The sequence below is a fragment of the Aulonocara stuartgranti genome (assembly GCF_965226115.1).
Source record: "Aulonocara stuartgranti genome assembly, chromosome: 1".
In the NCBI taxonomy this organism is placed as follows: Eukaryota; Metazoa; Chordata; class Actinopteri; order Cichliformes; family Cichlidae; genus Aulonocara; species Aulonocara stuartgranti.
In genome coordinates, this window is record NC_138939.1 from 14,972,129 (window position 1) to 14,987,182 (window position 15,054).

Below are 15,054 nucleotides of genomic sequence, written 5' to 3' on the forward strand. Positions count from 1 at the left end.
AAAAAACAAAACAATTTTAGCTTCAATTCATGCTCATCAGTTGGGGAAAAAAAAAAAAATACTGTAAAATTATTTATTTCATTTTTTTGCTACAGATGTATTACATAAAACCAGACACTTGTATGAGGTATTAGCACATTATTGTATAAACAAAACTAAAATCAACAGGTTTTCAATGATCAGGATAGCAAAGTAATTAATTTAGTCAGTCCAAAGCATCTACACTGGTCCAAAAATAAAACAACACTTAAGCTATTTTTTTTTTTCCTCCACATGTGAAAATTCTGATTTAATGATCAATTTAGAAATCATCACATTCACAGCTCACACAGTCCTGAAAACATGGCATTACACACATTTTAGCTTATGGACTTGCAACTGATTACACAAAAATATACAAGACAGACGCCACTCAGCACTCCTTGATTATGTATCAAAACCTTGGGGGTTTTGTTCAGTAAAACTGCAGCGGTACTAGTCGTCGATTACAGTACATGCAAAATTAAGAAATTTTGTATCCTCTTTTGAACGAACCCATTTGGGTGTTAACAGAGATTCTGGTGATAACGCAGAAACGTAACTGTTAAGACCGTTTTTTTTACTTTAATTACAGTAGCATTTTCCCCCTTCTCTCATTGCTAAAGACCAAGTGTCATATTTAAGTGCGTTTCTCTGAAATCGCCCCTCTTGAGAATCTCACTTTATCGAAACATTTGACGTCCTTCCTCTGCGGCCCTGAAGTTTGTGGAGTTTGTCACAGTCACGTTTAAATCATTTCAGTAACAAATACAACTGTGATAACATCACAACTGCATCTCCAAGTTCTGCCACATATTATATTATTATCATCATCTATATTACATAATCAGTATAGCACACGTGTTTGTATGCACACTGTAAATCTATACATATATGGTCTGTTTGTCTAGGTTTTAGCCCCAACCCTCCCTCTGTGTGTTCTCCAAGATTTCTTCGTAAAGCCAGCTCTGTGTGAATTCCTGGCTCTTGTCCATCAGCTGGAACAGTCTAAGATACTCCTCTGGAAAAACGTGGCCTGTCAGTATGTCCTCCGACATGCCCATCTCTGATAACAGTTTACTGCCACTGTCTGGTGACCAGAGACTAGAAAACAAAAAAATAAGAGACACAGTAAGGAATAGCAAAAGAAGCTTAAAACCACTCACCAATGATTGGCAACTAACAGATTCTGTCCACTGTTGTTTTCTTTAAATGGAAATGGTCCTAACTTCTGTAAGAAGCACTAAAGGCATGGTGTATTACAGTTGAAGAGACTGCACAGATAATACTTGCTCAAACTGTCCTAAATGTTTCCCCTCTCAAGACAAAAACCATCCTGTGTAGCTTATAAATCCTGGAACTGCCCAAATATTTGAAACTTTCAAAGACATTTAAGACTTTGACAAAGATTCTGCAGAAATGGATATCTCTGGATTAAATTATGGTACTTTTCTAAGGTAAGAGCATCCACCCTGGAATAATCAAATAATCAGTACACTTTGGTTTATGTTATTAATAGCACAAAGGCTTGTTTTGTTGAATTGGAAAGAACGTTGGCAACAACAAAAAAAACAAACAAAAAAACAAAAGCTCTCAAATATGTGGAAATGTAGGGTTTTTTTTCCAAAGTAACTAGACCGGTGTTAAACTGGTGTGTGTACAGTTGTTACAGTAAGAGCACATCTCTAATACATGTGCAATATTTTGGCTATTTAATCTAGACAATTCAGTGTGTGCACTGCTTACTTGAGCCTGTCAATGAGCTTGACCTTCCTCTTTGCCAGACACTGTTTGATCATCATCAGTAGAGTTGATGCGTTGGAGGAAGTCAGTCCTGCAGAGAACAGATCTGCCCGTGGGCGCAGGCGCACCAGGCACAGGTGATCATTTGGAAGCTGAGGAGAGGACGAGGGGAAATGTCAGTGCGCCCCAGGGCAGCTGTGGCTACAATGTAGCTTGCCATCACCAGTGTGTGAATGGATGGATGACTGAATGTAGTGTAAAGCGCTTTGGGGTCCATAGGAACTAATTAAAGGGCTATACAAATACAGGCCATTTACCATAAATATAAAATACAATCAAGGTTACCCAATTACAGTTATTGAGCCTATTCCCTTCCTTACCTTGCCTTTAGAGCTAGGTACGCCTTGCTTTGATGACACCACAAATGACTCCCACGGCACCTACACAGAGACAAAAATAACAAACATCTGTTTAAATCACTGGTTTTTGCCCAACTGCATTAACAGAAAGTGCTCTGCCTCATACTGTACCTTATGCAGTAGCTCAATCTCACAGGCCATCTGCCAGAGGACGCCAAAGGCTCTGTAGTACATCATTTCACCAGGGCGCGCCACCAGTTTCTGATGGAGAGATAACCGTTGTTGGATATTTTACACAAGGATTAAAGAAAGTCAGATTAATGATTAATGAGTGAGCAGACACTCGTCGCAACTACAGGTTGTGTTATCAGCATAAATATGATAATGCAGGGAAGACTAGTACAGATGCAACTTAGCTTAAAGCTGCCCCTGAAAAACATCAGGAAGTACAAGAATATGTTTAATCTACATCATCCATCCAATTAACACAAAAATACAGGCTAATTTGTACTCTAACAGTCATTTCTACACAGCTTAAAATACTGTTGTTCAATTACCAGGTATTCCTTCTCGCTTACGAAGAGGTTGAGCTCTATTCTTCCATATCTGTAGACAGACAGCCGCTCAAACAAAGCATAAACCATCTTCAGCAGCATGCCACGCTCATTACGCTGCGGCAGGATACCCACCACCTTCACTGGGATGTCTAGACAAAGGCATTTTACCAAAAGACACACTTTAATGGGCTGGTACAAAACTCATGCAATGCTGTAAAATGTGTTAAAAGCTGTAAACAAAGTATGAGCTTATTCCTTTTTTAAAAATATATATTTCAAGACTGAAAAAGTTCCTGTTATGAAATTTTTAAATTTTGTCTGCTCCAATTAGGATTCAAGGCACTATTGAGCACAAAAGTAAGTAGTTTGCAGTGAGAGGGGGAGGGATAAAAATCCTTTATGTTTTTCCTCACCATCAGTCCAAGCAGATTCTGAGATTCCCAGGTCAGTGAAGAGTTTATCGGTGAACATAGCTGGGGGTTTCACATTGCCAAGACCAATGGGGTCTAGTTTAAAGTAGTCACAGTGAACTACTTCCAGCTGACCATCAAGCCGGCCTTCTAGCTCCTAGAAAGGGGAACATTTATTTGTGTGGATTATACATCAACGAGAAATATTAACTGTTGACATATGACACTTTACAATTTTTAGGTTAATACAAGGGACTTTGTAAAGATACAAAAACCAGTATTATGAGATGGAGATGTTAAAGTTACCTGCAGGTCATGTAGAAAAGACCTATCACCTTCAAGAGCAACAACTCTCTGAGCTCCAGCATTTAACAGAGTCCTAGTCAATACCCCAGGACCTGAAAAAGACAAGCACAAATGCATCAATAATAAGAAAGTATAACATTTGAATATATCAATGTGCTTAAAAAATTACAAAAACAAACAAACAAAAAACACTAAGTTTGTCGTCATCATCTGTGCAGAGATGGAAGAATGCTGCACAACACTGTAGAGATAAACCCATACCTGGATTACATTCAAAGATAACAGTTTTAGCATCTTGTAGATCAGGTCCTAGATGCTGTGCTACCAGATTAGCCAGGTCCGGGTCCACTATGAAGTGTCTGATTTTTTTGCAGCCCTGAGCCCGTCGTACATTCTCCTCTACCTCCCCAAGGTCCAGGAAATCATACTGGCACAGAGGACGACACTGGCCCTGTAAGAACACACAAATGCACACAGTGGGTGAACAGCACTGTCAGTATAAAGAGCTCAAGTTATACTAAAAAACTTGAGTTGTTTTCAGGGCTGAGTTGTTTTTCATTATTTTATGAAAAAAAAACAAAACAAAAAGCAACTGATGTATGCATGCATTTTCCAGGAACGCATACTTTTTTGTACACATTGAGTGGATCAAGTAGCCTTAAAAAGCTACAACAACCTCAAATCCAGCAAAATATGCTGATTTTGTGCAGATTGTATTGTACCTACAGGAATGCAGATACTGTCAGATAATAGCAGTAAAAAAATAAAGTTGATCATAGACTACAATGCTACATATAAGTATAATAGATACAAGTATGAAAGTGAAACATACAATTACAACCAATATAAATGCAGTATACGGCTATCGTCTTCAATCAGAGCCGAAATAAATTATCTACCTGTACAGCTACAGCAGACAGGTTCCTGTGTGCGAGTGCAGAAGAAGGGGACGTCCTTTCTGAACGGGGCTGTTGAGAGTTTGGACCAAGTGAGGGCCGACCAGGACCCAAAGACAGGGAGTCCAGACTGTAGGCCCTCCTTTGAAGCACAGACACACCAGAGGCACAGAGGCTAGAGGGACCCACAGGGGTCCACACTGCCTTGCTCAAACAAGATTGACCTCTGACAGTATGGCAGCAAGCAGAGCGGAGCAGTAGCTCCACCACTCTGCAAATCTGGGTGGACATGGTGGATGACCTTTATGAGAGGCTACAGCACAGAAGGAGAAAAGAAGAATCCCAATAACTATAATGACATGAAATATTATTAAAGGCAATAACACATTTGATTTTAGGGCACACTCAAGGTCACCTTATGCAGAAGAGTTAAACACATAAGTATAAAAAAAAAAGAAAATATCAAATCAATAAAACAAGTTAACATATAAAAAGGTGGAAGACATTAAGAGTAAATATGCTCGTTTAAACAGGTGCATTTTCAGACAGGAAAGGGAATGGCATGGATGGACTTCAGAGGAAAACCAAAGTAATGAGTTGCAGTAATCGATGCCAGACGTTTCCAAGGTGTGAACACTCAGGCTCTTAACCCCACAGGGATGAAGGAACTGAGAAGTTTTCAAAGGGGAGGGAAAAAGTGTAACATTTGGAAAAAAGTCGGATTTGGTGCCTATGAGGGGAACCTCTCAAAGACGCTGGAGAACAAGGATTAGATTTCCTGAAGGCAAATACACTGGGGCGTGGGTGAGAGACCGGTGGGAGGTTTGGTAGACCGTTAGAGCTTTGTCAGAAACATAACTATGGAAATTGATATTAAGTTTAGGGAAGATGAGACAATAAGGGGAGAAGAAAACAAAAAACATACGTACAAACACGAATACGTTGTAAGACTAAATGTCATTTCTCACACATTCTTCTTTTACCTACTCTTGCTCAGCTTGGTGGTCAAATACCCAATTTCAAGAGTGTATAATAAAATAATCGACCGCTAGCATAGACAATTTCACGATTGCACTGGCAAACACCGGTGCACCCTAGTCAGAACAATCCCATCTGATAGCACGTGGGTGGGTTTTCATAAGCAAGCACACGTGCTGACTATTACTTAACCTTATCAACATCACAGTAGAGTTTACAGTGGAGCTCACACATATTGTTTAATTGTCAAAAGGGCGCAAAACAACCTGAACCCGAGAGACATTTTTAAAACCTAAAGTTGTTAGCCGAGAGGCTAGCAGTGCGCTAGCTACCTCTCTTAAAGCTATCATATCAAACGGTTATGTAATAGTGAAAAACGCGAGCATACCTCACTGCAGATTATCCAGCAGTTGCTTCAAATCTGAAGACATCCAGACTTTAACGTTTACTCTCGTCTATCTGCTCGCTGGAAAAACTCTGTGACATTGAGCCCACCGCATCCTGACCTAACCCTGCGTGCCTTGTTTTTGCAACACTCGTGGTGTTAAAGACGCAGCTGCTTTCGTCACTGACAGGCGACTACTGCGTAGGCCAATCAGAACACTCGCGGAAGTAGTCGGCCTAATATGGCTAGCGTAGAAACACTTTCAAAAACAGGAATAAATCAATATAAGTTACACATATTTCGCAGAAAACTAAACAATACATAGAATTTTGTCCTAAATATAATATAATAACTCCAGTTCCTTTGGAAGAAATTGTTTAAACAGCTAAAAACTCCCACTGCTGTCAATATCTACTAGCATATTAGCATATTATCCTGCTACGGAAGTAGACCAAGGAGCGCCGTAAAAACGCACGCAGTCTGCCAGGCGGTCAGACTGGATCCAGGATCCTGGTGCAAGGGCTGCAGGTGTCTGTGCGAGCTTGTCTGCTGTCACTATGGCGCGTGTAGAAACATCTTCAAGCAGGCCGTACCATCTGGTTATCTTCGGAGCCTCCGGGTTCACGGGCCAGTTTGTGGTGGAAGAGGTAGCCCGGACGGCGTCCGAGGGTCCAAAGGGGAGCTTGAAGTGGGCCGTGGCCGGTAGGAGCAAACAGAAGCTGGAAAAAGTTCTGGAGCAGGCCGCCGGAGCACTCAGTATGTATCCGATTGATCCCATAAGCTGTGCATATACAAGCAAATAGTCACTAAAATAAGGGTATTCTTGTTGACTTAAACATTTTAATTAAATGAAATGAAAATTAAAACTGGAAAAACACAAATCCGTACTTACAGACTGTTTACATAATAAAATAAAGATATAGATGAAATGCATGCACTACTTCAATTTGTTACCGCAAGAAGCCTGAGGAGGAGAAATGAGCGCATATGCTTATTGACGCTGGGATGTCTTCACAAAGGGTTGTTTGTGTTGTTTGCAATTTAAAAATAATAATAAAAAATGCAGGGCTACAGTTATTGTTTTCTTAAAACATGGTTACATTGCCAGGGTTACATTGAATTTGCTGTGACTTTGACCCTCAACTCAAAGTACAGTAAAGCTGATGTTGCAACCAAAGGTTAATCCTTAATAATTCTTCTTCTACTATAGATAAGATACGTTACTCTGTTAAAATTCAAAATCTATGACTATATTTTGTTACATGCTTAAATCAACTTGCAAATAATCAAATGAAAGTGTTTATGAAGTAGTTTTGCCAGTTGTTGAAATAGTAAGCTGTAAATTGTTCTTATCTCAGCCTCTTATTGCTTGATCAACTAAATAAACATTATTTTAATTAACATTTCAAACAAAATAGTGCAGTTTAATTCCTTCAGAGGAAGAAACTAGGAATGCATCGCATGATTATTTTCTTATCTAACAGAATGTCTTATTTTCCCAAACAGAAAATCCAAGTAAAATATCATCAGTTTATATGTCAAATAATCAATAGCACGTGGAATTCTGCCATTGCTGCTGCAGTCACAGAGCAGAAATAGAAATACTATTCACAGGAATATATTCAAAAATGTGGTGTGGAATAACAGATATATACTAAACATATTTAGAATGGCAGTAAGTTTCCAGGTTGATGATTTGTATCTATGCAACACGCTAAACATGGATAATTGAGTCCATCACTAGCTGAAGATCAGGGAGCTATTCTGTTGTTGTTATAGTGATTCAAGTTTCCAAAGGATTAGATTGTTATTCTATTGTCCAATCCTCTTCGGCTTTCTCTTCAGGGAGTGTGCAACAGCTGATGGAACATACCAGTTCGCTGTACTATCCCCGTCCATGACAGCACTCTAGTCCAGCCTCTCAGTGAGCACTGAAGATGGCTTATGTGTTTGTTTGTCTTCTAGAGGCTTTCTATAGTTACAGTGGCACATTTTAAAATTACTCATGCTGTTTAATGTCTTAGTTATTCAAGATATTTCTTCCAGCCTGTGCAGCATCTGCATTCTTTTACACTATGTTGTCCTCGTTTTCACTCGAATGCTGTACAGAGTTCTCACACATTTGCACGTCTATTGGTTAAAACTCAAACTCAGGAATAACAAAACAGTATATTTTACACATAAGTAATATTTTTCATCTTCATTCTCCACAGATGTGTGTCTGTGACCACTTGCTCTTCTGTCAGACTGTAAAATGACTTGGGGCTTTTTATATTCATTTGACTAAACTAGGCTAATCTCATCAGGGCAAAACTTTTAATATTCCTTTAGGAGGCTGGCTTCATTTTTTTTACCTGTTATAATCATTTACAAGTTCATGTTTTTATTCATAGACTTTACTAGAGTAGCTTTTTCCTGATTCCCAGTTAACACAGTTCATGTTCTGGACCTTTATGCAGTCCCTCATTTCATCCAGTTTGAAACAATCATCATAGCTCCTTGTAATTTTAACAGTATGACAGAAAATGTTTACACAGACAAAAATAAGTGACCGACTTTGCATATTTGCTCGGATAGTAGTGTGATAGCTGGGGTGTAATAGCACTGCCTGTGAATATGCTGCCAGACGTATTCATTGGACTTCCATATAAACCAATGAAAGTCCAGTGAACTGGACTTTCATTGGTTTATATGAAACGAATGAAAATGCTGTTACTTATGTGACTTTGTGTGTGTGTAGGTAAGCCTGAGCTGAGGGCGGAGGTGGACATCATCGTCGCAGATGTCGGGGAACCAGACTCCCTTGCAGCCATGTGCAAACAGGCTGTGATTGTTCTCAACTGCGTCGGGCCTGTAAGTTGACAGTTCCACAGAAGCTTGTGTTTGTGTATTATTACTTGCTCCATGTCATGACATAAACTAGTTTTCTCTCACACAAACTGCCAAGATTAGTGTGATGGCATCCTGCTTTGGCATAAGAATAAGTTATCACCCCCATCTCTTTCTCTTTCTCCTTCTTTGAATCTCTGTCTTTCTTTCTCTCTCTCTCTCTCTCACACACTCACTCACTCACTCACTCACTCACTCACTCACTCACTCACTCAGAGCAGCGTTCACTTCAGCTTACATTCACACAATGAAGGCTACTGACGTGTAGCACACAATAGCTAGCATTATGTTAAAGTTGGAATGAAGAGTGGGTTTCCAGCACCACTGAATTGCATCCTGTGCATCATTCAGGTTTGTTTGTATTATTTAATCAAATTCTTCGACTACAGTAACCACAATTGTAATGCACAGCAGCACCCTGCCAGCTTTCTTCAAACTCAGACACAGAAGCCTGTTGTTTTTATATTAGGTTTTGCTTGCGTATCTAAAATAAACCAGTGTGTTAACACCTGGCAACGAAGTGAACACGTTCAACAGGATTTGCTGCAAATTGTTTTTGTGTGGAAAGCCAGGGAGGGATCGTTTCATGTTGAACAATTAAGGGGAGCAAAGACACTGGTACCTGAGAGCAAATGCTACGTGATGTGTGTTGGAGAAGATGGATTTTCACCTGTGTAGCACAAGGATTTCGCAGTGGGGAAAATGGCCAATTTTTAAAATTGTGAAAATTAAGTAATTCAATTAGTTTCTGTCTGTGTTTATAGTACAGATTCTATGGGGAGCCAGTGGTCAAAGCCTGCGTGGAAAATGGAGCACACCATATTGACATCAGTGGGGAGCCTCAGGTTTGTACTGTAATGTATGAAGGTTTCCTCGGGTTTGATGTTGGCTTGAGGAAAACACACACACACACACACACACACACACACACACTGGTAAACATGATTTAGAACTGTGCACTAGGGGTGGGGGAAAAAATCGATACTGTGTAGTATCGTGATATTTTGTTTGCTAATAATGTATTGATACAGGGACAGCAGAAATCGATATTTTGTTACAAAAAAGGTTTTTGTGCTCTGACTTCAGAGCATGTTGATCCTTTTTCTGAGCAAGAATCCTGACATTCCTTCACTGTCCAAATGTGTTTAACTTTTTTTTGGCAGCAATAAACATGACAGTTTACTTATTTTAAATTAAGACATGTTTTATTTTAATTAAGTTTAAAACTTTTTTATTTAATGTAAAATTATATTTTGTTTTAATTTACTTTCAAATTCTTCAGTTGCTGAATGGGCTGCATAGTTTTCATAAATAAATAATAATAATATAATATATTAAATAATAATAATAATAATGATAAAAAAATAAAATTGCAATAATATTGTATCGTGCGTTAAGTATTGTGATAATATCGTATCGTGGGATGTATGGTGATTCCCACCTCTACTGTGCACAAAGCTAACATTCAGCTCTTGTTTAGAAATAAATGGGAGATGTGCTGAGTTTGATGCTGCAGCTAGTTAGACAAAATTATTTCTCACTGGGTCCCATGACAGCAACAGCTGCCTTACTGTCAGGTGCTCATGTGTGACGCAATAAGTCCTACTGCAACACAGATGCAGACGCTTTGGTGATCCGAATTTAGTTTTTATTAGGTTTATGTGTATTCCCTGACTATTTATCATTTCCAAAAGGTTGCATGAAAGCTACATGAAATATAACCCTCCTTAAGAATTGAGAACATGGTGTTTTTTGCATTTGTAAAAATAAAAAAATCTTTCCTCCAGTGACAGTATATTTAGGTGTTTTTGGCAAATTGCCTTGTTCATGCTTTAATTAAGAAAATGCAAAAAGGTTTTTAAAAAAAATCGTAGAAATGTAAGACTTTTTGTGCGTGCGTGCATGTGCATGCGTGCGCATGTCTGCGTGCGCCTTAACTTGAGTTTCTTTCTGCTGTTATCTAGTTTCTGGAGGGCATGCAATTGAACTACAGCAGCCAGGCAGCTGAAAAAGGTGTGTACATCATTGGGAGCTGTGGATTTGACTCCATTCCTGCAGACATGGGGGTCCTCTACACCAGAGACCAGTTCAAGGGTATGCAAATAGTGACACAGTCTACACATTCAGTATACATGTTCATATACACAATATTATTCAAATTTAAGCTCTCTTTGACAGGGCTATGGAGTTAATGATTTAATGATATAAACTTGTGTATTTGTTTATCCACAGGCACACTGACTGCCGTGGAGAGCTTCCTGACTGTCAGTGCAGGAGCTGAGGTATGAATCTGTGAACCAGCTTGTTGTTTAAGCTTCATTACACACGTTCTTCTGTACTTGTGCTCAGTAATTCTTACGTATGGTCTCCATATTTTCTTATTTCAAGTGTGTGTGCGCGCGTGTTTCTGTTTTCTTCTGACAGGGTGGGTGTATCCATGATGGCACATGGCAGTCAGCCATCTATGGATTTGCTGACAGCCAGAAGCTTCAGAATCTTAGGAGAAAGTTTAATCACAAACCTCTCCCCACGGTTGGCACAAAGCTTAAACGCAGGTACACAAAGCTAATTTAAAGTATTTTTTTGATTTGCATCAAATTGCCTGCCTCAGAGTAAATATTGCAGTGGATGAACATAAAAAAACCAGTCTGGAGACAGTATGAAGGATGGTTGTTAGAATTTTATTCATTCTTATGTCAATACCAGTACTTATCAGTACTCCGAAGCTGATACTATTCAGCAGTATGTGTTACCTTGACTTGAGGCTGAGATGGCTTCATGTGGAGGTATGAGGCTGCATGGAAGATGCCAGTACAGCATCCATGTTCAGATATTAAAAAAATGCAGTACTTGGGGCGTTTCTACATTTATTGTGTGCAACTACATTTTTTTCACAGAGGATACTAAATACTTCTGTCTGCCGCACAGCATCTTTAAATGTTATCGCTCAACCATATCATAACCATGTTAAATGAATTAACATTACATATAAATCTTTAGCAACACCATTTGGATAAGGGATTAGCAATACTTTGGTACTGATTAGTATATACCAGTATTAATTTGTTACCTGTCCCATTTCAAGAGCATAGCTGGCAGCAGTTATGAGCCACTGTGTGCATGCAAGCAGCTAATAACACAGATGTGATGATCCCACTGATAGGATGTAAACTGATGTGTAGATGCATATATGAGCGTGTGTTTGATATAACAGAAAGATCATTTCTGTTAGATTCTACAGTCCCATAGTGCACAAATGCATGTATTACACCTTGCCCCACACATAATTTTGTGTAATCCCTGAAATGCTTGTATTTGTAGGGGAGCGCTGTTCTACTGTAATGAGCTCCAGCAGTACTCTGTGCCCTTCATGGGCTCAGATCCCTCTGTTGTGAAGAGAACTCAGCGCTTCCTGACAGAGGAATGTCAAGCCACTCCGGTCAGTCTTTTATTTATTTACTAGCTAGTTTCTCTTTAATATCTTTTTTTTTTATTTTTTTTTTTATTAAATTTAACATCCGGGGACCGCTTTACACACATTGTACTTGTGTTAAATGTCTGCTGATTCACTTGTAAAATCTCATGTGACGACGTGGTGTCCAGGACACAACAACTTTGTTTTTTCACATTTGTGCCGCTTGTATTTCACTGCCTCTCATCATAAACTGCAGGTCCAGTATGGCGCGTATGCAGGAATAGGAGGTATCGGAAACATCATCAAAATGTTGTTTGCTGGCATGATGTTCTTGTTCTTGGTCAAGTTCAGTTTTGGACGGAATCTGCTCATCAAAGTAAGCTAACACAAAATGTGGTTTACTGCATTTATAATATCAGTCGACTGTAACTGTACAGTATAAAATACATCATGGGTGTTTGGAAATGCTGTGACACTCATCTGTTTTTAATCTTTGCCTTTAGTACCCGGAGTTCTTCTCCTTTGGAATGTTTTCGAAGGCTGGACCAACTAGGAAGCAGGTAAAGCACAAACAGTCTACAGTTAATCTTAAATCCATGTGAAAATAAAAACAGAACAAAAAAGGTTATGTCTGCTAAAGAAAGTGTTCTGTTTTCTGGCATGTTTTAGATGGAGGCTTCATCCTTCCAGTTCACCTTCTATGGAGAGGGCTACACTGAGGAACAGGACACCTCCCAAGAAAAACCTAGCGCCAAAATCCGCACACGGGTTCAAGGACCAGGTAATCTGAAATTAAGGGTCATCAAAGACAAGATTTTGTCTTTGATGCAATCACCATGCAGCAGACTCTTAAAAGTCCTTGAAAACAGGAAACATGGCACCGTTTCTCTGGAGTGAAAGGAATACAAATTAGCCCAGGTAGCCAGCCTGGCCTTTCTTTGCAATCCAAGTCTAATCCAAGTAATTTTTCTTTCTGTTATTCAGAGGCTGGATACGTGGCCACGCCCATCGCCATGGTTCAGGCTGCTCTAACCCTTCTCAACGAAGCTGCAGCCTTGCCTAAAAAGTGAGTCAACACTCCCCCACATCTACCGCCTGACCTGGATGTGACTTCACACTCAATTACAAAGCACAACATTCATCCACCCAACCTCCCTCTCCAGCTTATAAAATTCAGGGTCACAGGGAGGGGCTTAAGCCTATACCACCTGGCATAGGATAACTAAGAGAGACAGACAACCATTAATAGTCATATTCACATGTAAGGTCAATTTAGAGCACATGGGGAACATGCAAACTTCGCACAGGAAGCAGTGCAGCATCACTGTGCTGCTCACTCTCTGTGATAGCCCTGCAATAGACTGGCGATCTCTCCAGGATGTACTCTGCCTTTATCACATGACAAAACATCAAGTATATCTTACCAGTCTATGTAAATAATAATTTAAACTCACTCCCAAATAAAATGGATGACTGAATTTACTCATAAACCAGATGGAAGTCTGCATGCTGTTAAATGCTGCTGTGAAATGTGAGTGTGTATTAGTGTAAAACGGCTTCAAAGTTCAAAATGTGTGCGTGAGAATGTGAAAAATGTCATATATTGCTTCACCATTTGAGTCACTGTCATGATTCAATATTAGTCAATGCACAAGCGTAGTGGTTTTATGTATAAGTGAATCTCACTTGGTGACATTTCTGGGACTTGGTCTAATACAGTTAATTTTGTACATTCTCCAGGGGAGGAGTATATACTCCAGGAGCTGCGTTTGCGAAGACCACACTAGTCGACCGCCTCAACAAGCACGGCATCCAGTTCTCTGTCATCTAAAGTTTGTTCTCTCCCTGCTGCCGTTCTCCAGGTTTTTGTGAGCACTTACTAATATGCATAACAGGAAGTAAAAAGTTTCCAACATTGGAAGAGAGCTGTTTAATCACAAGACAGATGAGTTTCAGATGAAGTCCTGGTATTGTTTTTTGGGGTTTTTTTCTAGTGTTATTTTTGACATTTATTCTTTTCACTTAGTCAGAAACTTGCCTGTCTCTTTTCAGCTTGAATGTATTAAAGTTCTGCTTGCAAAACAAAAAAGCACAACTGTGGCAGTGTTTTCTAGCCAAGGGCAGTAAAACAAATGGGTTTCACATGGTCCTCCACTAACACAATTTCTGGCGACTTGAAAAAGGAATTCTGGGAAGAACCGGATTTACTTCACATCTTTAAACACAAATGGTAAAGAAAGCATGTTAAATTATAATCAGACTAAGAGAAATTGGTTAGACACATTTTCTATGTGCAACAAATGGAATAAAAAGAGTCTTGTTTAAGTTGCCACACAACTGGGATTCACTTTAAACAGAATGGGACTAATTGGACACGAGGAAAGGGGAAAAACTGCATGCTCCCTTCAGTTTAAAACAAAGTATTACTATTTGCAGTAGATTTGTAATGATTTTCAAGGACTGCAGCTGTTGTGAACTTCATGAAACACCTCTTTCTTGGAAAGTCAACTTCTGCACTCTAAGCGTTGTAGCATACAGTAGCTTTATATGTACAGCAGTAATACTAAGTAGCATTAACATGATAGCTGTACATATTTTGCTCTGGTTGTGTGAAGTAAAGCCAATAGTAGAGGACAGAGACCTGCTGTGTGTTTATGTACACGCCTGCCTTTCCTGGCCTGTCACTGTAGATAAAATCTTCCTTGCTTGTTGGACTAATTGCTTGTTTTATTTTTTTAAAAGGCTAGTTCCTTTTAGCCTGAATTTCCAGGGGTTCACCTTCAAAACGGTTACCTTTGAGCATTGTCAGAATAATGAATCCAGCTGCCTGTGCATCAAACAGCATGAGTTACTCCATGAAACCAAACAGGGCTTGTAAACATCTTTTCCTTGCTCCTTTGACTGGATTAGTTTCACCTGCAGTGATGATTTTTGTCAGCGTAGACTTGTTTTTCATGTTTGGGCGTTATGTGCACGTGGCAAGCTGTTTTGGGGTTGTTTTGGTGTGCTTTGCTCAGAAATAAAGCCAACTCCGCAAATAATTACAAGTCTTGTATCTTTTTCATGCGTCACAGAAACATCATCTGCATTTCCTGTGA

At 39.4% G+C, this 15,054-nt stretch overlaps 2 protein-coding genes across 2 annotated transcripts; one reads left to right on the forward strand and one right to left on the reverse strand.

Moving 5' to 3' along the window:
- Positions 1–53: 53 nt before the first annotated feature.
- Positions 54–5,809, reverse strand: tfb2m (transcription factor B2, mitochondrial). Its single transcript, XM_082527945.1, has 10 exons — positions 5,656–5,809; positions 4,293–4,602; positions 3,655–3,844; positions 3,394–3,485; positions 3,091–3,244; positions 2,678–2,826; positions 2,292–2,381; positions 2,142–2,201; positions 1,765–1,913; positions 54–1,122 (listed from the first exon to the last, which is right to left on the reverse strand). The coding sequence occupies exons 2-10, from the start codon at positions 4,578–4,580 to the stop codon at positions 933–935; spliced, it is 1,362 nt and encodes a 453-aa protein (XP_082384071.1). The 5' UTR covers positions 4,581–4,602; positions 5,656–5,809; the 3' UTR covers positions 54–932.
- A 297-nt stretch (positions 5,810–6,106) lies between these two features.
- On the forward strand, positions 6,107–14,997 carry LOC309703234 (saccharopine dehydrogenase-like oxidoreductase). The gene is made up of 12 exons (XM_082527957.1): positions 6,107–6,408; positions 8,393–8,505; positions 9,306–9,386; positions 10,506–10,635; positions 10,774–10,823; positions 10,966–11,096; positions 11,863–11,980; positions 12,213–12,332; positions 12,460–12,516; positions 12,626–12,737; positions 12,941–13,022; positions 13,697–14,997. The coding sequence occupies exons 1-12, from the start codon at positions 6,210–6,212 to the stop codon at positions 13,785–13,787; spliced, it is 1,284 nt and encodes a 427-aa protein (XP_082384083.1). The 5' UTR covers positions 6,107–6,209; the 3' UTR covers positions 13,788–14,997.
- The last annotated feature ends 57 nt before the right edge of the window (positions 14,998–15,054 follow it).